Raw genomic sequence first — 24,760 nt, forward strand, 5'->3', positions numbered from 1 at the left:
ATATTAGTATTTTCCATGAAGTGAGACAGACCATGTATGAGGTTCCAACTTTTCTTTTTAATTAACAAAGGCTGCATTTGTAGAGTTCCATAAAGAAAGATGCCCACATATCAAGTAAAACATTACAATTTCTCATTGAAAAATAGGTGTGTGGAAATTCAGTTGCATTTTCATGGTCGGTTTGGGTGGGGGGGGGGGTGTTGACCATCTCAAGAGTTGGTATATATTCAGCTTCAGGTGCAAATGACAGGGAGGGTAAATACATTCAGTCTACGGGATATAACATGTGCTTAGTACCAATGGTTTGTCTCTAAAACAGTCCATCGTTAGTACTCCATTCTTCATAAACTACTGCTAGAGAGGGAGTGTGGCCTAAAACCACAGTTCTATAAATAGATGCATGTATTAGGTCAATTCAGACAGACTATTGTATTTAATTTATTTCTCCCTCAACTCAGTGTGCAGAAAAGGCTTTTTGTGGTGTGGAGTGCTCACCAGCAGGGGAGAGAGGGCACAAGAAGAACAAAACCAAAATAAATCACAAAAACTTGGATATGTCAATAAAAAAAGAACAGTACATCGTTAAAAAAAACTAGTGGCCACCAGTTGCAAGTTTATGCATTACACACTATTCACACTTGTACAATAGAAAATCAAAGGAGTCTGCCCACTTTTCAAACAGTCTTATGAGGCAGCTCTTCTTCTGTAATGGACTTTCTAGGATCACTGGCCTTTTGCATACCTGACGTGTGCAGACTCACTAACACTATTGTATTGCGAGCACAGCAGATGCTTGGGGAGAGAGCAGACTTGAATGGTTGCTAGGCACGGCCTTTCTTTACTTCCAATACACTGTAGATTTGATCTCTCCACACAGAATTCCCATATCCAGTATGGTATATGAACAGTCCTATTATAAAGAGGAAGTTGTGTGAAGATGTTCTGAGCAGCTGCCGTGTGGTTGGCACCTTCCTCTGTGCCAGGAACCTCCAATGGAGGTAGGTTGACTGAACCCGTGGCAGGCGTGGGTAGAAGGGCATATCAAATCTCTACGTACATAAAAATGTTTGTGCTCTTTGAGAGGCTGGGCATCCAATGGCGTTGTCTTGCTCACTGACCCCCTCACTCTCTCACTGTGCTCTCACACACACTTAAGAAAACAAAATAACAAAATCACATGCACATACACATTTTTTACACTTCTGCAAACATCAATTTACAAGGAAATTAGCTACAGTTATTCATTTATGAACATAAAAAAGCTTGTTTCTGTATTATTTAGCGAAAATTAAACGTAAAGTAACTACTCAAGTAATTTGACTGTTTTGTCTTGATTCACCCTGGAGAGGGGGGTGCCCCCTTGGTTAACTAATCAGGAACCCCTCCTCCCCAAATGCCTATGCTGGTCACCGCTAAAAGTTCCAGAGGCAAAGAAAACATCAATTTCAGTCTGATTCTCTGTCACCCACAGGCTTCTTCTTACCATAGTATTCTAAAAGCCCACCAGTGGTGTGGAGATGTGTAGAGACTGGATGTTTCATACGCCCCCTCACCCCATTTCCACGGCAACACTTATTCAGAGAGCATGCGAGCATGTTGCCCAGCAATGAGGGAGAGCTGTGGCAGGGCGAGTGGTGTTGCAGGCTGAGAAGGGTGTGAGACCCCCCCCCATCCCTTTAACCCACTTGAGCTACAGCTCGCAGCCTTCACACTTCTCTTACCTAAAGTGTCCCCCCCCCCACTATTCACAATAAAGTGCTTCAGCTAACAAATGAACAAAAAGTTCTAATTACAAATCTACAGATTCCTTTGCTCTTCAGGATTCTTTCCATGTGTGTAACAACGGTGTGTGTGTGTGTATTCTTGTATTGTAAAGTGTGTGTTTGGGCGTTTGAGTGTGTGTATTTGTTACAGTGTTGGCCAGACTGCCTGCCTTTAAGTTGACTAATCTCATATACTCCTTCCATCCACTTCAATACTAAAGACGATGTCAGACGGCATGACATCATCCTTCTTCTATCCCAAACCAATAAATAATCACAACAGCATTAATAACACAGAGTAAAAACCTTTACATTATTATAATAACTGTGATTTGCATTAAAAAGTTGTCTTTTTCATCGGTGTATAAGTCTCTGTTGTCATTGTCCTCATGTCAATCTCTTTCTTCTGGTACAAAATAATTTAAAAATCCTGCAAGTCAGAAACAAAAAGCTGGGTAGTTTGTTTGATCTGGTGGTGTGTGTCCTCATCCCACTCTCTTCAAGGAGTCGGTTGACAGACAGCATGCGAGAAGATGCCTGTGTCTTGTTCATGTCCTGTGAATGTCTCAGTTACAGGATCATTGGATCATCTTTGGTAGTGAATGTGTGCATCATCTCTCGTGCACTTCAGCGGTCAGTCTGCGATGCCCAAGAAGGTTTAATACCATCTGTCGTGTTGCTGTTTGCTTAAACTAAAAAAAAGATAAAGAATCTGAAAGGTGCTTGGACTGCTACGTGAGTGAACATTGGGGTTCTGTGCTTGTTCTCAAGGTTCTACGGTTAGGGTAGAGAGTGGTCCGTCTGGGCAGAGGAGGAAGGCAGGTAGGTCACAGCTGCCCCTGATGTGTGTGTGTGTGTGTGTGTGTGTGTGTGTGTGTGTGTGTGTGTGTGTGTGTGTGTGTGTGTGTGTGTGTGTGTGTGTGTGTGTGTGTGGTCTGCTACTCGTAAAGTGTGACGGTGCAGTAGCAGAGGGCAGAGATTCTCCGGTCCACACTGGCCTTGTCTGTTGAGGAGACACAAACACATTCAGATCACAGTCACTGGAGCGGCTGTTCAATGTCACAATGCCTTGGCTGCCATGCCACACACTCTGTCAAAGCACCATAGTGCACTCTAAACCTAATCCGATTGAAGCCTCATCTGAATGCACCTCAGAGATAGACTAAGTGGTTGAAGCAAGCCTTTTAGTGCCGGTTACCATTATGATAAGAAGTCAAAGGGATTGTTCTCAACAGACTCTAGTTAACACACTTGACTCTCCATATTAATATCCATGTCCACTACACCAGAGTCTCTGATACACTACAATGTGATAAGCTAGTCTGGTCTCTGACAGAGCCTGTTGGGGGAGTCTAGCCTGGTTGTCAGATGGATTTGTGCCTTTGGCCATACATGACATATCAATGGTGTGGCAGAAACAGACTGGTATCCAATCTATAGTTGAGGTCGGTGGGTGGATACTTACACTTGGCCACATTTTCAATGTCTGCAGGGTCCTGGAGGATCTTGGACAGGCCATCTAGCAGCATGGCAGCCTTGTTGTAGCGGTAGGCTATGTCCTCCGTCTGCTGAAACATCTCATCCAGAGCTGCAGACTGCACCGTTTCCACAGCGTGGTTATAGATGAGTTTCTCTGCGGTCACGCTGTTGATCTCATCTACGAAGCGCTGCTTGTCGGAGAAGAAGTGGTTCAGCTTGTCAGTGAGCCGCCGACACAGGGAGATGCAGCTCTTGTAACGCTCGTTCAGACTCTTCACCACTGAGGAAGGGGAGGGAGGGGGAGAGAAAGCTAGTTATGCTCAAAATAAACTAAAATAATGATATCTAAGTATTATACATGCATCTGGATACTATTGATATTTTAAGTTAGTATGCCGTTTTTAAAATGTTTTTTTCTTCCATAAATACTATAGTGTAATGGCACTGTTACCGGTCTGGGGACTTCTGTCTTACCCTGCTTGACTGCGCTGGAGGGGTTGAGCTTGGCTGATTTAATCTGGGCCTTGGCCAGGTGGAGGGAGGAGGCTAGGAGCTGGGCAGCCTTCATGTACAGCACCAGCTGCTCAACCTGCCTGTAGAGGGCAGTACAGCACATATTACTAACCTATACATCTTATTTCTTTCCATGGCTTTCCTTTCTTTCTAAAAAATAATAATAACATCCTTTCCTTTCACAATTTTTTTTTAAAATTGTGATGAAACAATATCATTTTTTGTGCATCACTATGACGAAATGCAACAGGTTTGGGTCCGAACTAAAACCAAAATACATTCAGTTAAAATGACCCTCCCCGCATATTTGGTCTCTCCCTTACCCCCACTCCTTGCTGAGCTGGCTGATCTGGTCCACTACCACACTCTCCTGAGTGGGGTAGAGGGAGGCAGCCGATACACCCAGGTCTGCTCCTCCTGCTCGCACCGCTGCGATATCCAGGACACAGTCAGTGAAGGACAGCATCATCCGTAGGTGCATCAGAGTGTCTGTGTGCTCTCGCTGTAGTCACAAACACATGATACAGGTCAGATATTACAGAAAGACGTGTGCAAATAGAAATTACACACACACAGAGAAGGTCCCCTCTCACCTCCATGAGTGTCTCCTCAGGCAGCTCTGGGGCCTCGAAGGTGATGAATCCATCCAGGCTGGGGGGAGAGGTACCGTAGGGGACATAGCGTAGGCTGCTGGGACCTGCCTCTGCCCCCCCTTGGGGAGGGGTCCCAATTGCCATGCCTGGAGGAGATCCCACATACACTCGCCCACTGGTGGAGCATAGGGAGCCTGCCGAACTGTTGGAGCCCACTGAGAGCGAGAGAAGGCGAGAGGAATATAACTTTATTGTTCATGTGAGTCATTATGTAGATCACTTTGGCATAATTTGATTGCTCTTTTCATTGGTTGAATTTGAATTCTAGAGAATTTCAGATTTTAAGATACAATTATTATTTTTTCCCCAGAACAATGTTCAGTCCACTGAGACAGACGATTATTGATAGTACCCACTAAGATGGACAGCACAAGAAGAGGGAGAGAGATTGCCCACTAAATTGCAGTTATGTACCTCAGGGAACTGGCATTGGAACCACTACCCCTGAGTTAGCGCTTCACTCCAGGTAGGCAACATTGAGTGGTCATAGTAATTAGCGTTAGAAGGTTAGCTAGGAGGGTGTAGCTTTGGGAAGTGGGGTTTAGCAAATGGTTAGCCTAGCAGGTTAGCCTAGTAGTTAGCCGCTGACGCAGTGAGCGGTCTCACCTGAGGTGGTGCGCGGCCGGGTGCCCAGGTGGCTGCAGGTAGGGGGGGTGCTGCTGTTGGGGGGCGAGCCCACGGTGAAGAGAACGGTCCGGGGACTCGCCGCCCCACCCTGAAGCTGAGCCAGCCCAAACAGTCCTGCCGGGGCTAGGGAGGGAGGGGGCGGTCATTCACACTAAGCCAATCAAGCTCTCACAGGAAGTGCCTGTCAGAGCAGCCAATCCAAGCAGTTCATGCAGGGCGAGAAGCCATGAAGCAGAAAGACTGGTGAGTCTTTGTATTTGTGTTGTTCTTGGGGACAATGACAAGTGTCATCTACTAAACCATTGTTGTACAGGTCAGTTTACTAGCTAGGTTATTTCTTACTAAACTCTCTAATTTCACAACCCATTTTCTGTCTCCAGCTGTTTTCTAATTAACGGTACAAACATCTATTCCATTAATTATACCGGTGAGGACAAACTAGGACAGTGTGTGTGTGTCAGTGTGTGTTTATTTACCTGTATCCATGGGCCGCTCTGTGTTGAGGCTGTCCGTGCTTCCCTGGTAGGGCTGTCCCCCTAGAGTGATTCTGATTGGCTGTTCAGACAGACGGCCAGTACTGACAGACCTGGGGAGAGAAATACATGCAGAACACACTGAGATGAGCAAGATATACACTATATATACAAAAGTGTGTGGACACCGCTTCAAATTAGTGTATTTGGCTATTTCAGCCATACCCGTTGCTGAAAGGTCTATAAAATCGAGCACACAGCAATGCAATCTCCATAGCCAAACATTGGCCGTAGAATGGCCTTACTGAAGAGCTCAGTGACTTTCGATGTGGCACCGTCATAGGATGCCACCTTTCCAACAAGTCAGTTTGTCAAATTTCTGCCCTGCTAGAGCTCCCCGTTCAACTGTAAGTGATGTTATTGTGAAGTGGAAATGTCTGGGCACAACAAGGCTCAGCTGCGAAATGGTAGGCCACACAAGCTCACAGGGCACCGCCGAGTGCTGAAGCTCGTAAAAATTGTCTATCCTCGGTTGCAACACTCACTACAGAGTTCCAAACTGTCTCTGGAAGCAATGTCAGCATAATAACTGTTTGTCGGGAGCTTCATGAAATGGGTTTCCATGGCCAAGCAGCTGCACACAAGCCTAAGATCACCATGCACAACGCCAACAGTTGGCTGTAGTGGTGTAAAGCTCGCTATCATTGGCCTCTGGAGCAGTGGAAACGCGTTCTCTGGAGTGATGAATCACGCTTCACCAACTGGCAGTCGGACGGACTAATAATGATCTGGGGCTGTTTTTCATGGTTCGGGCTAGGCCCCTTAGTTCCAGTGAAGGGAAATCTTAACGCTACAGCATACAATGACATTCTAGACAATTCTGTGCTTCCAACTTTGTGGCAACAGCTTGGGGAAGGCCCTTTCCTGTTTCAGCATGACAATGGTCTCGTGCACAAAGCGAGGTCCATACAGAAATGGTTTGTCAAGATCGGTGTGGAAGAACTTGACTGGCCTGCACAGAGCCCTGACCTCAACCCCATCGAACACCTTTGGGATGAATTGGAATGCCGACTGCGAGCCAGGCCTAATCGCCCAATATCAGTGCCGACCTCACTAATGCTTGTAGCTGAATGGAAGCAAGTCCCCACAGCAATATTCCAACTAGAGGTCGACCGTTTAATCGGTCGATTAACCGATTTCAAGTTTTCATAACAAATCGGTAATCAGCATTTTTGGATGCCGATTATGGCCGGTTAAATTGCATTCCATGAGGAAACTGCGTGGCAGGCTGCCTACCTGTTACGCGAGTGCAGCAAGGAGCCAAGGTAAGCTGCTAGCTGGCGTTAAACTTATCTTATAAAAAACAATATTTCTTCACATAATCACTAGTTAACTACACATGGTTGATGATATTACTAGGTTAACTAGCTTGTCCTGCGTTGCATAAAATCAATGCGATATGCAATATTAACTAGGGAAATTGTGTCACTTCGCTTGCATTCATTGCACGCAGAGTCAGGGTATACAGTGCCTTGCGAAAGTATTCGGCCCCCTTGAACTTTGCGACCTTTTGCCACATTTCAGGCTTCAAACATAAAGATATAAAACTGTATTTTTTTGTGAAGAATCAACAACAAGTGGGACACAATCATGAAGTGGAACGACATTTATTGGATATTTCAAACTTTTTTAACAAATCAAAAACTGAAAAATTGGGCGTGCAAAATTATTCAGCCCCTTTACTTTCAGTGCAGCAAACTCTCTCCAGAAGTTCAGTGAGGATCTCTGAATGATCCAATGTTGACCTAAATGACTAATGATGATAAATACAATCCACCTGTGTGTAATCAAGTCTCCGTATAAAATGCACCTGCACTGTGATAGACTCAGAGGTCCGTCAAAAGCGCAGAGAGCATCATGAAGAACAAGGAACACACCAGGCAGGTCCGAGATACTGTTGTGAAGAAGTTTAAAGCCGGATTTGGATACAAAAAGATTTCCCAAGCTTTAAACATCCCAAGGAGCACTGTGCAAGCGATAATATTGAAATGGAAGGAGTATCAGACCACTGCAAATCTACCAAGACCTGGCCGTCCCTCTAAACTTTCAGCTCATACAAGGAGAAGACTGATCAGAGATGCAGCCAAGAGGCCCATGATCACTCTGGATGAACTGCAGAGATCTACAGCTGAGGTGGGAGACTCTGTCCATAGGACAACAATCAGTCGTATATTGCACAAATCTGGCCTTTATGGAAGAGTGGCAAGAAGAAAGCCATTTCTTAAAGATATCCATAAAAAGTGTTGTTTAAAGTTTGCCACAAGCCACCTGGGAGACACACCAAACATGTGGAAGAAGGTGCTCTGGTCAGATGAAACCAAAATTGAACTTTTTGGCAACAATGCAAAACATTATGTTTGGCGTAAAAGCAACACAGCCCATCACCCTGAACACACCATCCCCACTGTCAAACATGGTGGTGGCAGCATCATGGTTTGGGCCTGCTTTTCTTCAGCAGGGACAGGGAAGATGGTTAAAATTGATGGGAAGATGGATGGAGCCAAATACAGGACCATTCTGGAAGAAAACCTGATGGAGTCTGCAAAAGACCTGAGACTGGGACGGAGATTTGTCTTCCAACAAGACAATGATCCAAAACATAAAGCAAAATCTACAATGGAATGGTTCAAAAATAAACATATCCAGGTGTTAGAATGGCCAAGTCAAAGTCCAGACCTGAATCCAATCGAGAATCTGTGGAAAGAACTGAAAACTGCTGTTCACAAATTATCTCCATCCAACCTCACTGAGCTCGAGCTGTTTTGCAAGGAGGAATGGGAAAAAAATTCAGTCTCTCGATGTGCAAAACTGATAGAGACATACCCCAAGCGACTTACAGCTGTAATCGCAGCAAAAGGTGGCGCTACAAAGTATTAACTTAAGGGGGCTGAATAATTTTGCACGCCCAATTTTTCAGTTTTTGATTTGTTAAAAAAGTTTGAAATATCCAATAAATGTCGTTCCACTTCATGATTGTGTCCCACTTGTTGTTGATTCTTCACAAAAAAATACAGTTTTATATCTTTATGTTTGAAGCCTGAAATGTGGCAAAAGGTCGCAAAGTTCAAGGGGGCCGAATACTTTCGCAAGGCACTGTATGCAACAGTTTGGGCCGCCTAGCTTGTTGTGAACTAATTTGCCAGAATTATACATAATTATGACATAACATTGAAGGTTGTGCAATGTAACAGAAGTATTTAGACTTAGGGTTGCCACCCGTTTGATAAAATACGGAACGGTTCCGTATTTCACTGAAAGAATAAACGTTTTGTTTTCGAAATGATAGTTTCCGGATATGACCATATTAAATAACCAAAGGCTCGTATTTCTGTCTTTATTATATTATAATTAAGTCTATGATTTGATAGAGCAGTCTGACGGAGCGGTGGTAGGCGGTAGCAGGCTCGTAAGCATTTATTAAAACTTTACTGCGTTTGCCAGCAGCTCTTAGCAATGCTTGATTCACACACTGTTTATGACTTCAAACCTATCAACTCCTGAGATTAGGCTGGCAATACTAAAGTGCCTATTAGAACATCCAATAGTCAAAGGTATATGAAATACAAATGGTATAGCGAGAAATAGTCGATGCGTCATAATTCCTATAATAACTACAACCTAAAACTTCTGAACTGGGAATATTGAAGAACTGGGAATATTGAACTATCAGCTTTCATATGTTCTGAGCAAGGAACTTAAACGTTAGCTTTTTTACATGGCACATAATGCACTTTTATTTCTTCTCCAACACTGTGTTTTTGCATTATTTAAACCAAATTGAGCATGTTTCATTATTTACTTGAGACTAAATAGATTTTATGTATGTATTATTGTATTATGTATTATTTTATTTTCATTGTTCATTCAGCATTTTTGTAATTGTCATTAATACAAATATATATATAAATATATATATATAAATAAAAATTGTCCGATTAATAAATATCGGCTTATTTTGGTCCTCCAATAATCGGTATCGGCGTTGAAAAATCATACTCGGTCAACCTCTAATTCCAACATCTAGTGTAAAGCCTTCTCAGAAGAGGGTAGGCTGTTAAAGCAGCAAAGGGGGGAGCAACTCCATATTAACGCCCATGATTTTGAAATGAGATGTTCAACGAGCAGGTGTCCACATACATTTGGTAATGTAGTATATATTACCCACACAGAAAGAGAAAGACCATAGTGCTCACATTACCTGCCAAAGGTGGTCCTACTGGCCTCAGGGGCAGACTGGCGCCCACTGGGATAGGGGGTGCAGTGGTGGGCACAGATGTCCCGTGCGTCCGCCAGGGTCTTAGTGGTTGTGGGACTGTCTGCCAGGGCCATCAGGTTACAGGACGCCTGCGTCTTAGGGATCTTGAATGGGGCCGAGATGGGCTGAACAGGGACATCGAGGTCAACAGTTACTGGGAATACTCACTCCAAGGTTGTGGTAAGTAGGACCGTAGCAAAACAGAATTGGGCTTATGATTAAAATATGCCAAAATGGTTATCAACTTAACCGACCTTGGTGGGGGAGCCAATGATGGTGGGCAGCGGTGACTTTGTCAGCCAATCAGAGGAGCGGGGAGAGGAGCCCAGGTGTTTGGTGGGGGAGGTGCCCAGATTGCCAGGGCGACCCAGATGAGGGGAGTGGCTGGTGGGGTAGTTGGAGGTGGAGGGCTGGATGGGGTCTGACAGCTGCTTATGGAGTTTCTGTCTGGTCTGGTAGACCTCGGTCAGGGTGGGGGCACTCTGAAGGCGAGCCCCCAGTAACTGGGACGACGGCACTGGAGAACCTAAAGGAGACACACAGTCATTCATAGAAGTCATTTATCACTTAATGTAAAAGTTTAAGTTTCATCAGTTACATTAGTGTTAGTATATTGTCATTGGAGTTGGCCCATACTAATCTAGAGAAAATGTACAATTCACCACTAGATGGCTCTACAGTTTTGAAATGTGTATTTTTCCACTGTAATCCAAGTCAAAAATAGCAGCAGTGAAGGGCCACTAGGTTAATGTTTTTATAAGCCTCTTGTTAATTCAGAGTATTGCTGCTGAGAAGTTCAAAAAGACCCCTTCTAGTTTCTTCTTTAGCAGGACATCAAGTCTGTATTGGTTTCTTCTTTAGCAGGCCATTAAGTCTGTATTTGTTTTTTCTTTAACAGATCATCAAGTCTGTGTTTGTTTCTTCTTTAGCAGGTCATCAGGTCTGGCTTGTTTCTTATTTAGCAGGTCATCAGGTCTGGGTTGTTTCTTCTTTAGCAGGTCATCAGGTCTGGTTTCTTTCGTCTTTAGCAGGTCATCAGGTCTGGGTTGTTTCTTCTTTAGCAGGTCATCAGGTCTGGGTTGTTTCTTCTTTAGCAGGTCATCAGGTATGGGTTGTTTCTTCTTTAACAGGTCATCAAGTCTGTATTTGTTTCTTCTTTAGCAGGTCATCAGGTCTGGTTTGTTTCTTCTTTAGCAGATCATCAGGTCTGGGTTGTTTCTTCTTTAGCAGGTCATCAGGTCTGGGTTGTTTCTTCTTTAGCAGGTCATCAGGTATGGGTTGTTTCTTCTTTAGCAGGTCATCAGGTCTGGGTTGTTTCTTCTTTAGCAGGTCATCAGGTCTGGGTTGTTTCTTCTTTAGCAGGTCATCAGGTCTGGTTTGTTTCTTCTTTAGCAGGTCAACAGGTCTGGCTTGTTTCTTCTTTAGCAGGTCATCAGGTCTGGGTTGTTTCTTCTTTAGCAGGTCATCAGGTCTGGGTTGTTTCTTCTTTAGCAGGTCATCAGGTCTGGTTTGTTTCTTCTTTAGCAGATCAACAGGTCTGGCTTGTTTCTTCTGTAGCAGGTCATCAGGTCTGGGTTGTTTCTTCTTTAGCAGGTCATCAGGTCTGGGTTGTTTCTTCTTTAGCAGGTCATCAGGTATGGGTTGTTACTTCTTTAACAGGTCATCAAGTCTGTATTTGTTTCTTCTTTAGCAGGTCATCAGGTCTGGTTTGTTTCTTCTTTAGCAGGTCATCAGGTCTGGTTTGTTTCTTCTTTAGCAGGTCATCAGGTCTGGGTTGTTTCTTCTTTAGCAGGTCATCAGGTCTGGTTTGTTTCTTCTTTAGCAGGTCATCAGGTCTGGGTTGTTTCTTCTTTAGCAGGTCATCAGGTCTGGGTTGTTTCTTCTTTAGCAGGTCATCAGGTCTGGTTTGTTTCTTCTTTAGCAGGTCAACAGGTCTGGCTTGTTTCTTCTTTAGCAGGTCATCAGGTCTGGGTTGTTTCTTCTTTAGCAGGTCATCAGGTCTGGGTTGTTTCTTCTTTAGCAGGTCATCAGGTCTGGGTTGTTTCTTCTTTAGCAGGTCATCAGGTCTGGTTTGTTTCGTCTTTAGCAGGTCATCAGGTCTGGTTTGTTTCGTCTTTAGCGGGTCATCAGGTCTGGGTTGTTTCTTCTTTAGCAGGTCATCAGGTCTGGGTTGTTTCTTCTTTAGCAGGTCATCAGGTCTGGGTTGTTTCTTCTTTAGCAGGTCATCAGGTCTGGGTTGTTTCTTCTTTAGCAGGTCATCAGGTCTGGGTTGTTTCTTCTTTAGCAGGTCATCAGGTCTGGGTTGTTTCTTCTTTAGCAGGTCATCAGGTCTGGTTTGTTTCTTCTTTAGCAGGTCAACAGGTCTGGCTTGTTTCTTCTTTAGCAGGTCATCAGGTCTGGGTTGTTTCTTCTTTAGCAGGTCATCAGGTCTGGGTTGTTTCTTCTTTAGCAGGTCATCAGGTCTGGTTTGTTTCTTCTTTAGCAGATCAACAGGTCTGGCTTGTTTCTTCTGTAGCAGGTCATCAGGTCTGGGTTGTTTCTTCTTTAGCAGGTCATCAGGTCTGGGTTGTTTCTTCTTTAGCAGGTCATCAGGTATGGGTTGTTACTTCTTTAACAGGTCATCAAGTCTGTATTTGTTTCTTCTTTAGCAGGTCATCAGGTCTGGTTTGTTTCTTCTTTAGCAGGTCATCAGGTCTGGGTTGTTTCTTCTTTAGCAGGTCATCAGGTCTGGGTTGTTTCTTCTTTAGCAGGTCATCAGGTATGGGTTGTTTCTTCTTTAGCAGGTCATCAGGTCTGGGTTGTTTCTTCTTTAGCAGGTCATCAGGTCTGGGTTGTTTCTTCTTTAGCAGGTCATCAGGTCTGGTTTGTTTCTTCTTTAGCAGGTCAACAGGTCTGGCTTGTTTCTTCTTTAGCAGGTCATCAGGTCTGGGTTGTTTCTTCTTTAGCAGGTCATCAGGTCTGGGTTGTTTCTTCTTTAGCAGGTCATCAGGTCTGGGTTGTTTCTTCTTTAGCAGGTCATCAGGTCTGGGTTGTTTCTTCTTTAGCAGATCATCAGGTCTGGGATGTTTCTTCTTTAGCAGGTAATCAGGTCTGGGTTATTTCTTCTTTAGCAGGTCATCAGGTCTGGTTTGTTTCGTCTTTAGCAGGTCATCAGGTCTGGGTTGTTTCTTCTTTAGCAGGTCATCAGGTCTGGGTTGTTTCTTCTTTAGCAGGTCATCAGGTCTGGTTTGTTTCGTCTTTAGCAGGTCATCAGGTCTGGTTTGTTTCGTCTTTAGCGGGTCATCAGGTCTGGGTTGTTTCTTCTTTAGCAGGTCATCAGGTCTGGGTTGTTTCTTCTTTAGCAGGTCATCAGGTCTGGGTTGTTTCTTCTTTAGCAGGTCATCAGGTCTGGGTTGTTTCTTCTTTAGCAGGTCATCAGGTCTGGTTTGTTTCTTCTTTAGCAGGTCATCAGGTCTGATTTGTTTCTTCTTTAGCAGGTCATCAGGTCTGGGTCGTTTCATCTTTAGCAGGTCATCAGGTCTGGGATGTTTCTTCTTTAGCAGGTCATCAGGTCTGGGTTGGTTCTTCATTGACAAGTCATCAGGTCTGGTTTGTTTCTTCTTTAGCAGGTCATCAGGTCTGGTTTGTTTCTTCTTTAGCAGGTCATCAGGTCTGGGTTGTTTCTTCTTTAGCAGGTCATCAGATCTGGTTTGTTTCTTCTTTAGCAGGTCATCAGGTCTGGGTTGTTTCTTCTTTAGCAGGTCATCAGGTCTGGTTTGTTTCTTCTTTAGCAGGTCATCAGGTCTGGTTTGTTTCTTCTTTAGCAGGTCATCAGGTCTGGGTTGTTTCTTCTTTAGCAGGTCATCAGGTCTGGGTTGTTTCTTCTTTAGCAGGTCATCAGGTCTGGGTTGTTTCTTCTTTAGCAGGTCATCAAGTCTGGTTTGTTTCTTCTTTAGCAGGTCATCAGGTCTGGGTTGTTTCTTCTTTAGCAGGTCATCAGGTCTGGGTTGTTTCTTCTTTAGCAGGTCATCAGGTCTGGGTTGTTTCTTCTTTAGCAGGTCATCAAGTCTGGTTTGTTTCTTCTTTAGCAGGTCATCAGGTCTGGGTTGTTTCTTCTTTAGCAGGTCATCAGGTCTGGTTTGTTTCTTCTTTAGCAGGTCATCAGGTCTGGGTCGGTTTCTTTAGCAGGTCATCAGGTCTGGGTTGTTAATCTCCAGGTTTTCCAAAGGAGACAAAGTGCTAACTGTATCTGCACTGTTTTGCTCAAGGCAAGTCCTTTCTATGACACTGTGGTTGCCATGGATACTGGCCCCGTGACACACTTCTGAAATCTGCGTGGACGGGTGGTTGAAACGCTCCAACTCCCATACACACAACCTCCCTCCCAGAGTGTTAATGGAATACCTGTTATTTCAAATAAAACCTGACTCATGGCTTTTGTCAATCATAAACATCCACCTCAGGGGAGGGGAGAGAGAGAAGAACATGTAAACACTTCTGTAGCTGCCCTTGTCTGTCGCTCTTTAAAAGTCATCCTAGGCTGGGTTTCATAAGAGCACTAAGATCATATTTTGGCCATTTAGTTTAAATGGAATGAAGATCTTTGGGAAACCCAGCCTTGTTCTATCGGTCCGTCTGTCTACTGAACTCACCTCCTGAGGAGCTGCGGCTGCGGGACTCGTGGCCCTTAGTGTGTCCACAACAACAGTGACCCAGCTGCTCTGGGATTGTGCCCACTTGAAGATAAACACACACAGACATATTCATGCAGTGTTGCATTAGATGTCAACAGAAGGTTTCAATGTAAAAGGATGTTGATGCCAGGCGTGTTGAATGATATGAGATATGAGGACATGTTGGGGCATGTTCTCACCCAGAGGTGAGGGCGAGTATGGGCGGGAGCTGCCTATAGAGAGACGTCTGCCTGTCATCTGAGGGCTGTAGTCTGCAGAGCTGGCGGACCCAGAGCCAACCTTAGGGAAACCCATGGGACTGGTGTTGGACCGCCTCACTGTACCAGACCTGCATAGACCACAAGCACACACAATGGAGGTTTAGATATCACAAATACACAATACATACATAACAAAAACATAACATTCATTGTTAGTCCACCAGAACCAACACCTACAGTTCATGAACCCCCTTTTTAGTTACAGCGATGCTCTAGTTTCCAACCACTATCCTTCATGTTGCCATCAAATAACACTTGAATAACCTTTCTAAAATATGTGAAAACATGAACTTTGGCAACGAGCTTAGCTAGATTCTATTCCCTCAGCTCAGTGTAACAGTTGCCTTTTTTCACATGGCCCTAATTTCAACTTCCGGAGTTATTCAGCGACCGTCAGATTGCTGCCAAGACCACCCTGTCACGCTGCAAGCACTTCATACACGGCTGTTAGCCTACACTCGCAAAAAAACAAGCATGTCGGAACATTGGTTGAGCAACTGTTGTGCTGACAGCGAGTACTCTTCCACTCTCTCTCTTTCTGCCTCACTTCCTCTCTACAGTTTTCTGGAGTTAAAAAAAAGAAATATGTCTGACAGAGAAAAGAGTAGGCAGCAGGCGGACACATATGGAAGCCAGTCCTCCCCTGAGATGTCTGCAGTGTCTGTCTGCAAGCCTGCTGTACTAGCTCTCTGCATTCATCTCTTCTTGAACATAAAGAACGGTCGCTAAACGCTAACTCGTTAACTAGCCAGACACGGTCAATGACAGGGTAGTCGGTCTATGACAGAGAGCTTAATCCTCCTTGGAGGACACAGAGTAAGACCCACGGCCAAGGGACAAGGGGCAGCAGTCGGGGGAGGCTGGCTATTCCGTACTCTGACTAAATTACTTCCGGCACCGACAGAGATGGCCGCCTCGCTTCGCGTTCCAAGGAAACCATGCAGTATTTCTTTTTTTTACGTGTTATTTTGTACATTGGTACCCCACGTAATCTTAGGTTTTATTACGTAGAGTCGGGAGGAACTATTGGATATAAGAGCAACGTCAACTCACCATCATTATGACCAGGAATACGACTTTCCGAAGCGGATCCTCTGTTTTGCCCACCACCCAGGACAATGGATCGGATCCCAGCCGGCGAACCAAAACAACGACGCCGTAAAAGGGGCAGACAAAGCGGTCTTCTAGTCAGGCTCCAGGGACGGGCACATCGCGCACCACCCCCAAGCATACTACTCGCCAATGTCCAGTCTCTTGACAACAAGGTTGATGAAATACGAGCAAGGGCAGCATTCCAGAAAGACATAAGTAAGTAACATTCTTTGCTTCACAGAAACATGGCTCACTCGAGACACGCAATCGGAGTCGGTACAGCCACCTGGTTTCTTCACCCACAGAAACAAGCATCTTTCTGGTAAGAAGAGGGGCGGGGGGGGTTGCCTTATGATTAACGAGACGTGGTGTGATCATAACAATATACAGGAACTCAATTCCTTCTGTTCACCTGACTTAGAGTTCCTCACAATCAAATGTCGACCGCTGGGGATTTTAACAAGGCTAATTTGAAAACAAGACTCCCTAAATTCTATCAGCATATCGATTGTGCTACCAGGGCTGGTAAAACCCTGGATCATTGTTATTCTAACTTCTGCGACACATATAAGGCCTCTTCCCCGCCCTCCTTTCGGAAAAGCTGACCACAACTCCATTTTGTTGCTACCTGCCTATAGACAGAGACCACGCTTCAAGATTGCTTCGATCACGTAGACTGGGATATGTTCTGCATTGCGTCAAACAACAACTTTGACGAATACGGTGAGCGAGTTTATTAGTCAGTGCATCGGCGATGTCGTACCCACAGCAACTGTTTAAACATTCCCAAACCAGAAACCGTGGATTGGTGGCAGCATTCGCGCGAAACTGAAAACGCAAACCACTGCTTTTAATCAGGGCAAGATGACCGGGAACATGACCGAATAAAAACAGTGTAGCTATTCCCTCAGTCTCGACCCCGCCCTGTGCAACTGGGTACTGGACTTCCTGACGGGCCGCCCCAAGGTAGTGAGGGTAGGTAACAACATCTCCACCCCGCTGATCCTCAACACTGGGGCCCCACAAGGGTGCGTTCTGAGCTCCCTCCTGTACTCCCTGTTCACCCACGACTGCGTGGTCATGCACGCCTACAACTCAATCATCAAGTTTGCAGACGACACTACAGTGGTAGGCTTGATTACCAACAATGACGAGACGGCCTACAGGGAGGAGGTGAGGGCCCTCGGAGTGTGGTGTCAGGAAAATAGCCTTTCACTCAACGTCAACAAAACAAAGGAGATGATCGTGGACTTCAGGAAACAGCAGAGGGAGCACCCCCCTATCCACATCGACACGAAAGTAATGGAAAGGGTAGTAAGTTTTAAGTTCCTCGGCGTACACATCACGGACAAACTGAAATGGTCCACCCACACAGATAGCCTGTCACCAAAAGCACTCACAAACTTTTACAGATGCACAATCGAGAGCATCCTGTCGGGCTGAATCACCGCCTGGTACGGCAACTGCTCTCCCCACAACCGTAAGGCTCTCCAGAGGGTAGTGAGGTCTGCACAACGCATCACCGGGGGCAAACTACCTGCCCTCCAGGACACCTACACCACCCGATGTCACAGGAAGGCCATAAAGGTCATCAAGGACAACAACCACACGAGCCACTGCCAGTTCACCCAGCTATCATCCAGAAGGCGAGGTCAGTACAGGTGCATCAAAGCAGGGACCGAGAGACTGAAAAACAGCTTCTATCTCAAGGCCATCAGACTGGCCATCACACCACTTAACATTGAGTGGCTGCTGCCAACATACTGACTCAACTCCAGCCACTTTAATAATGTAGAAATGTATGTAAAAAAAAATATCACTAGCCACTTTACACAATGCCACTTAATATAATGTTTACATACCCTACATTACTCATCTCATATGTATATAGTGTGCTCGATACCATCTACTGCATCTCGCCTATGCCGTTCTGTACCATCACTCATTCATATATTTTTATGTACATATTCTTCATCCCTTTACACTTGTGTGTATAAGGTAGTTGTGAAATTGTTAGGTTAGATTACTTGTTGGTCATTACTGCATTTTCGGAACTCGAAGCACAAGCTAACCATGTGTATGTGACAAATAAATTAGATTTATCCACTGCCCAGGCTTTGGGGCCCTGTGGTGAGGGTAGGTAGGGGGTAAGGGAGCAGAGGGTTCACTGTGGAGCTAGGCTACTCCAGTACCGCATTCCCACTGTGGATTTACCCCAATGTTTTACCCAAAAGACTCAGACTTTTCTGTTTCCTTCTATGCGGGCCAGCACCCATGTCATTGGGCTCCGGTGGACTTGCTCTAACTTGTAGCCAAGGCAAGGCCCTGGGTACTTTTCAGCTTGAATTTACATAATAATGGCCAACTTTGAACGTTAACACCTTCTCGCAAAGCAACAGATTTGATGATGCAGATGTTGTTGATTATGCTTGCCACAAGTCTTTCGTGTCACAGTCCTGACGGAAACACAATAATAGTAGAGCTTACATTAACATAAAACCCTGGCTGCTTGGAAAAGCACCACAGAAACACTAATCCCTGTGGCAATGTTCTTATCTCATCTCAGTCAATAGAAGCACAACAATAAAACTAATTTGCCTCTAAAGGAGATTCAAAACCTCCTCCTATTCCCTCCCTTTCTATGTCTTGACCCCCCCCCCATCACACCACAATATAACAAGCAATATCCACTGACTAAACTGATGAAACTTTGTGAAACTTTACCTGATGCAATAACTGACAGTTATAGGTGAATTTTCCTTCCCACCCAAAGGTTAGTCATTAAAAATCCAACAACATGAAATACTAGTCTCTGATCAGCCAGGTGTGAGAACTGTATGCACCCACAAGACAAAAAATGTCTTAATCATGACAGTTGTACTTCGAGAACCACCCAGGACAGGGGCACCTCAAAACGCAATACAGCTGCACCATTGAGAGCATCTTGACTGGCTGCATCACCGCTTGGTATGGCAAATACTAGGTATTCAACTGCAAGGCTCTACAGAGTGTAGTGCGTATGGACCAGTACATCACTGAGGTCCAGCTCCTTGCCATCCAGGACCTCTATACCAGGCAGTGTCAGAGGAAGGCCCTAAAGCCACCCAAGCCATTGACTGTTCTCTCTGCTACCGTACGGCAAACAGTACCGATGCCCTTTTCCCCAGACAGTGTCTCTTACCTGGGGGAGCTGTAAAGCGTAGTGGTGGGGCTGTTGGAGAGGTTCTGCTTGATGCGCTGGTAGTTCCGCACCTGGGTGGGCACAGGGATGGGGGTGGTCTCTGCCCGGGGGGACACCATGGGGGTCTGCCCGGTGGTCTGCGGCTGCCTGGAAGGGTGAAGTGGGAAGAGCAGGCCCGTTAGCCAGTTGTCTGCTAGTTCTGCCAAAACTGCACCATCTGTTCAGGAATGTCAACACCCACAGAACTCTATGTTAAAAAATACTTCAGTCCTACCAAGACGACATTTGTATGAATAGAACGTGGAGAGCACAACAGTTGGACTAAATTAAACTCTAGGCTGACTCAAAGTTTCTAACTAGGCTATGTCTCTGAGTTCTTTGTTTACTTCTACACATATGGCATTTTCAACTGAGGCTGGGTGAGGAACTAAACTTCAGTCCTGCTGTAAGGGGGCTGGCCCAACTCAGAGGGGGCAGGGCTGATGTGTAAACCCACGCGTATCTGCCCAATCAGTCGGAAGCAGTCTGTGCCAAGAGGAGGAGTTATGGGCGGGCCTGAAGAAACTGTGGTTTGTGGGCTCAGCCAATAGTATGTGCTGGGCCCTCCTCCTTTCTATCAGACACAGAGGGACAGGAGGGAAAAAAAGCCAGGCTAATTTGCATTCCTTTGTTATTCGATTGGTACAAAATGTTCCCTGAGCAAAAGTCATACACGGGTCACCCATAGGGGGGTCACTTGGGTTTAGAATGAAAAAGGGAAAGAGAGGAAGGGGGGAGGAATATAAATGTTATAGAACAGGACAGATTCAGCCTAGCAGCATTATGTAATAAGATGATTAGCAGGGGAGGGTGTAGACCAGAGACATGGGAATAGACTGAGGGATACACGTGAGGCACGCGACCACCCGTCTATTCTGTACAGCAGCGACATATAGACAAAGACACAGAGGGGTTCCTTTGTTTGCTTTCCACTCCGAGAAGCAAATAAACACATTTTACAACAAGACACACATTGACATAGCTTTCGATTAGACACAATCGCCCTTCAAGTTCCAACGATGAGTCAGCATATAGGGAGGAGGTCAGAGACCTGGCAGTGGTGCCAGGACAACAACCTCTCCCTCACCAACAAACTTTCATGGTCCAAACTAGAGGTCGACCGATTATGATTTTTCAACGCCGATACAGATTATTGGAGGACCAAAAAAAGGCGATACCGATTAATCTGACAATTTATTTTAATTTTTTTGTAATAATGACAATTACAACAATACTGAATGAACACTTATTTTAACTTAATATAATAAATCAATAAAAATAAATTCAGCCTCAAATAAATAATGAATAATGCAAAAACAAAGTGTTGGAGAAGAAAGTAAAAGTACAATATGTGCCATGTAAAAAAGCTAACATTTAAGTTCCTTGCTCAGAACATGAGAATATATGAAAGCTGGTGGTTCCTTTTAACATGATACTTCAATATTCCAAGGTAAGAGGTTTTAGGTTGTAGTTAATATAGTATTTATAGGACTATTTCTCTCTATACCATTTGTATTTCATATACCTTTGACTATTGGATGTTCTTATAGGCACTTTAGTATTGCCAGTGTAACAGTATAGCTTCCGTCCCTCTCCTCGCTCCTTCCTGGGCTCGAACCAGGAACACATCGACAACAGTCACCCTCGAAGCAGCGTTACCCATGCAGAGCAAGGGGAACAACTACTCAAAGTCTGAGAGCGAGTGATGTTTGAAACGCTATTAGCGCACACCCCGCTAACTAGCTAGCCATTTCACATCGTTACACCAGCCTAATCTCGGGAGTTGATGGGCTTGAAGTCAAACAGCAGAGCTGCTGGCAAAACACATGAAAGTGCTGTTTGAATGAATGCTTATGAGCCTGCTGGTGCCTACCATCGCTCAGTCAGACTGCTCTATCAAATCATAGACTTAATTATAACACACAGAAATACGAGCCTTAGGTCATTAATATGGTTGAATCGGGAAACTATCATTTCGAAAACAAAACGTTTATTCTTTCAGTGAAATACGGAACCGTTCTGTATTTTATCTAACAGGTGGCATCCCTAAGTCTAAATATTGCTGTTACATTGTACAACCTTCAATGTTATGTCATAATTATGTACAATTCTGGTAAATTAACTACGGCCTTTGTTAGGAATAAATGGACTTCACACAGTTCGCAATGAGCCATGCGGCCTAAACTGCTGCATATACCCTGACTGCTTGCACGGAACGCAAGAGAAATTACACAATTTCCCTAGTTATAAGAAATTCATGTTAGCAGGCAATATTAACTAAATAGGCAGGTTTAAAAATATATACTTGTGTATTGATTTTAAAGAAAGGCATTGATGTTTATGGTTCGGTACATTGGTGCAACGACAGTGTTTTTTTTTTTCAAATGCGCTTGTTAAATCATCACCCGTTTGTCGAAGTAGGCTGTGTGTCATTTTGGCACCGGTAGGAACACATTGAAAAGGAAACTTTTAGGGGAAACACTGCCGTTTCAGCTGCAACATTGACTCTCTGTATGAAACAAAGCAATCTACGTTATTAATATGCAGTATGTTAGGTGTGCCTCATAAATTATTCTCCTCACACGGAAAACAAATCATGGCAGCCCATAACCTTACAACAATCAACGTGGGCACCCCCATAAGAGTTAAATATATGCATATTACCTTATTTTATTGTAAAAAATAATAATAATAATAATACTTTTTTTTTTTTAAATCGGCAAATCGGAGTCCAAAAATACTGATTACCGATTGTTATAAAAACTTGAAATCAGCCCTAATTAATCGGCCATACCGATTAATCGGTCGACCTCTAGTCTAAACACACCAAGACAGTCGTGAAGAGGGCACATCAACGCCTATTCAGGAGACTGAAAAGATTTGACATTGTCCCCAGATCCTCAAAAAGTTCCACAGCTGCACCATTGAGAGCATCCTGACCAGTTGCATCAATGCCTGGTATGGCAATTGTTCTGCATCCGAGCGCAAGGCACTACAGAGGGTAGTGCGTATGGCCCAGTAGATCACTGGGGCCAAGCTTCCTGCCATCCAGGACCTCTATACCAGGCGGTGTCAGAGAAAGGCCCAAAAAATCGTCAAAGACTCCAGTCACCCAAGTCATAGACTGTTCTCTCTGCTACCGCACGGCAAATGGTACCAGAGCGCCAAGTCTAGGTCCAAAAGCTTCTTAACAGCTTCTACCCTTAAGCCATAAGACTCCTGAACAATTAATCAAATGGCTACCCAGACTATTTACATTGACTCCCTGCCTTTTTATTTTTTTTACACTGCTTCTACTCTGTTATTATCTATGCATAGTCACTCTATCCTGTACCGCCGCACATTGACTGTGTGCTGGTACCCCCTGTAAATAACCTCGTTATTACTTATCTATTGTGTTACTTTTTATTACTTTAGTTTATTCAGTAAATATTTTTTCTTAGAACTGCATTGTCGGTTAAGGGCTTGTAAGTACGCATTTCATTGTAAGGTTGTATTCAGTGCATGTGACAAATAAAATTTGATTTCAACCAAAACTAAAAAGGCCATAAAAAGGTTCATGAAAGTGGAATTTGCAAAGGGAAAACAAACCAACTATTCCTGTGGTTTACTCTCTAACCTCAGTACACTGTATTACCCCATGCAGTCATTCAGTTTAACACATTCATTTATCCCCAGAGCAGGTCGTTAAAATCTGTTGTGTTCTAACAGAAGCTAATTGGGACATTGGCACTACAAAAGGAGCTCTCCCTAACAAAAGGCAGTTTGTAGGTCAGTGTTGCTTTACTGTTGACCCGTTTGTTTTTACTGCATCTACCCAGAGGGGAATGGAAACACAGCACTGTCTTTTCCCTCTCCGCCTCTGTGTGCACGCTCTCTCTCTAAATACTCTCCCCTTTTTCTATTTGCTTTGTGTCTGCTCGTTGCCCTCTCCTCATTTATCTTGGGCAGCTGTTCTCTCTTTCTACTTTACCTCCCTCCCTTCTTGCTTTTCTCCATATTCATCCTTAGTAGTGGCTCTGTCTCTCTGCACTCCCATCTCCCTCCCTCCCCCTCTCATTCCCTGGCTCAGGAATCGATTAAGGACAGACAGAGCACAGGGGAAAAACAATTGACAGTGGGAGGTGAGCTGACTGAGGTGTGGGATCCTCCAGGAATAGAGAATGACACTCTGGCACTCAGACTAGCTCCTTACCTCACCTACAATAGAGAGTGGTCACAGAGGGGTGGGCTAAGTATGAACCACCTTGCAGCACAACCAGGGAACCAAGGGAAAGAGAACAAAGAGGGGAGGAATGGGGGAAAGGGACAGGCCGAGAGAGAGCTAAAGATGCAGCCGGGGATCTTAAGTACTTAAAAAGTATTAACATATTTTACGAATTGCAAATCGTAGCATCACTTTAAGAGACAGGGTAAAGAGGGGGAGAGAAAAAACATCACCCCAAAGATGAATATGGAGAGATGGTGAGAAAGGAGGAGAGAAGCTATTTGTTTGAGGAGAGCACGAGAGGAAACAAACTAAGGAATAGATGAGGGTGACTACAAAACTGTGAGAGGGAATGGAAACTGTGATAGAAAACTGTATTACTGGAGTCCGTTTACAAACAGAGAAACCGAGTGATAAAAAACAGTATTACTGGAGGCTGTTTACAAAGAGAGAAACCGAGTGATAGAAAACAGTATTACTGGATGCTGTTTACAAAGAGAGAAACCGAGTGATAGAAAACAGTATTACTGGAGGCTGTTTACAAAGAGAGAAACCGAGTGATAAAAAACAGTATTACTGGAGGCTGTTTACAAAGAGAGAAACCGAGTGATAGAAAACAGTATTACTGGAGGCTGTTTACAAAGAGAGAAACCGAGTGATAGAAAACAGTATTACTGGAGGCTGTTTACAAAGAGAGAAACCGAGTGATAGAAAACAGTATTACTGGAGGCTGTTTACAAAGAGAGAAACCGAACGATAGAAAACAGTATTACTAGAGGCTGTTTACAAAGAGAGAAACCGAGTGATAGAAAACAATATTACTGGAGGCTGTTTACAAAGAGAGAAACCGAGTGATAGAAAACAGTATTACTGGAGGCTGTTTACAAAGAGAGAAACCGAGTGATAGAAAACAGTATTACTGGAGGCTGTTTACAAAGAGAGAAACCGAGTGATAGAAAACAGTATTACTGGAGGCTGTTTACAAAGAGAGAAACCGAACGATAGAAAACAGTATTACTGGAGGCTGTTTACAAAGAGAGAAACCGAACGATAGAAAACAGTATTACTAGAGGCTGTTTACAAAGAGAGAAACCGAGTGATAGAAAACAGTATTACTGGAGGCTGTTTACAAAGAGAGAAACCGAGTGATAGAAAACAGTATTACTGGAGGCTGTTTACAAAGAGAGAAACCGAGTAATAGAAAACAATATTACTGGAGGCTGTTTACAAAGAGAGAAACCGAGTGATAGAAAACAGTATTACTGGAGGCTGTTTACAAAGAGAGAAACCGAGTGATAGAAAACAGTATTACTGGAGGCTGTTTACAAAGAGAGAAACCGAACGATAGAAAACAGTATTACTAGAGGCTGTTTACAAAGAGAGAAACCGAGTGATAGAAAACAGTATTACTGGAGGCTGTTTACAAAGAGAGAAACCGAACGATAGAAAACAGTATTACTAGAGGCTGTTTACAAAGAGAGAAAC

At 44.2% G+C, this 24,760-nt stretch overlaps 1 protein-coding gene and 1 long non-coding RNA gene across 3 annotated transcripts in view; one reads left to right on the top strand and one right to left on the bottom strand.

Annotated features, from left to right (window-relative positions):
• Nucleotides 1-37: 37 nt before the first annotated feature.
• LOC110504046 (serine/threonine-protein kinase ULK2) overlaps nt 38-24,760 on the bottom strand; it is a 63,892-nt gene continuing 39,169 nt past the window's right edge. Inside the window, exons 15-26 of one of the 2 annotated variants that reach the window (XM_021582856.2) lie at nt 19,030-19,176; nt 14,676-14,824; nt 14,455-14,538; nt 10,078-10,349; nt 9,767-9,948; nt 5,512-5,621; nt 5,015-5,158; nt 4,349-4,563; nt 4,079-4,257; nt 3,717-3,835; nt 3,229-3,522; nt 38-2,766 (exon numbers count right to left, since the gene is read on the bottom strand). In XM_021582856.2, the coding sequence (XP_021438531.2) occupies nt 2,702-2,766; nt 3,229-3,522; nt 3,717-3,835; nt 4,079-4,257; nt 4,349-4,563; nt 5,015-5,158; nt 5,512-5,621; nt 9,767-9,948; nt 10,078-10,349; nt 14,455-14,538; nt 14,676-14,824; nt 19,030-19,176 (1,960 nt within the window). In that variant the 3' untranslated portion in view covers nt 38-2,701. The remainder of the gene's footprint in view (nt 2,767-3,228; nt 3,523-3,716; nt 3,836-4,078; nt 4,258-4,348; nt 4,564-5,014; nt 5,159-5,511; nt 5,622-9,766; nt 9,949-10,077; nt 10,350-14,454; nt 14,539-14,675; nt 14,825-19,029; nt 19,177-24,760) is intronic. The other variant, XM_021582857.2, reaches the window with a different exon arrangement.
• The window catches only part of LOC110504048, a 33,036-nt gene continuing 24,105 nt past the window's right edge, over nt 15,830-24,760 (top strand). Inside the window, exon 1 of the long non-coding RNA XR_002470550.2 lies at nt 15,830-16,064. This is a non-coding gene — a long non-coding RNA (uncharacterized LOC110504048). The remainder of the gene's footprint in view (nt 16,065-24,760) is intronic.

Source organism: Oncorhynchus mykiss, chromosome 24 (assembly GCF_013265735.2).
Source record: "Oncorhynchus mykiss isolate Arlee chromosome 24, USDA_OmykA_1.1, whole genome shotgun sequence".
NCBI lineage: Eukaryota > Metazoa > Chordata > Actinopteri > Salmoniformes > Salmonidae > Oncorhynchus > Oncorhynchus mykiss.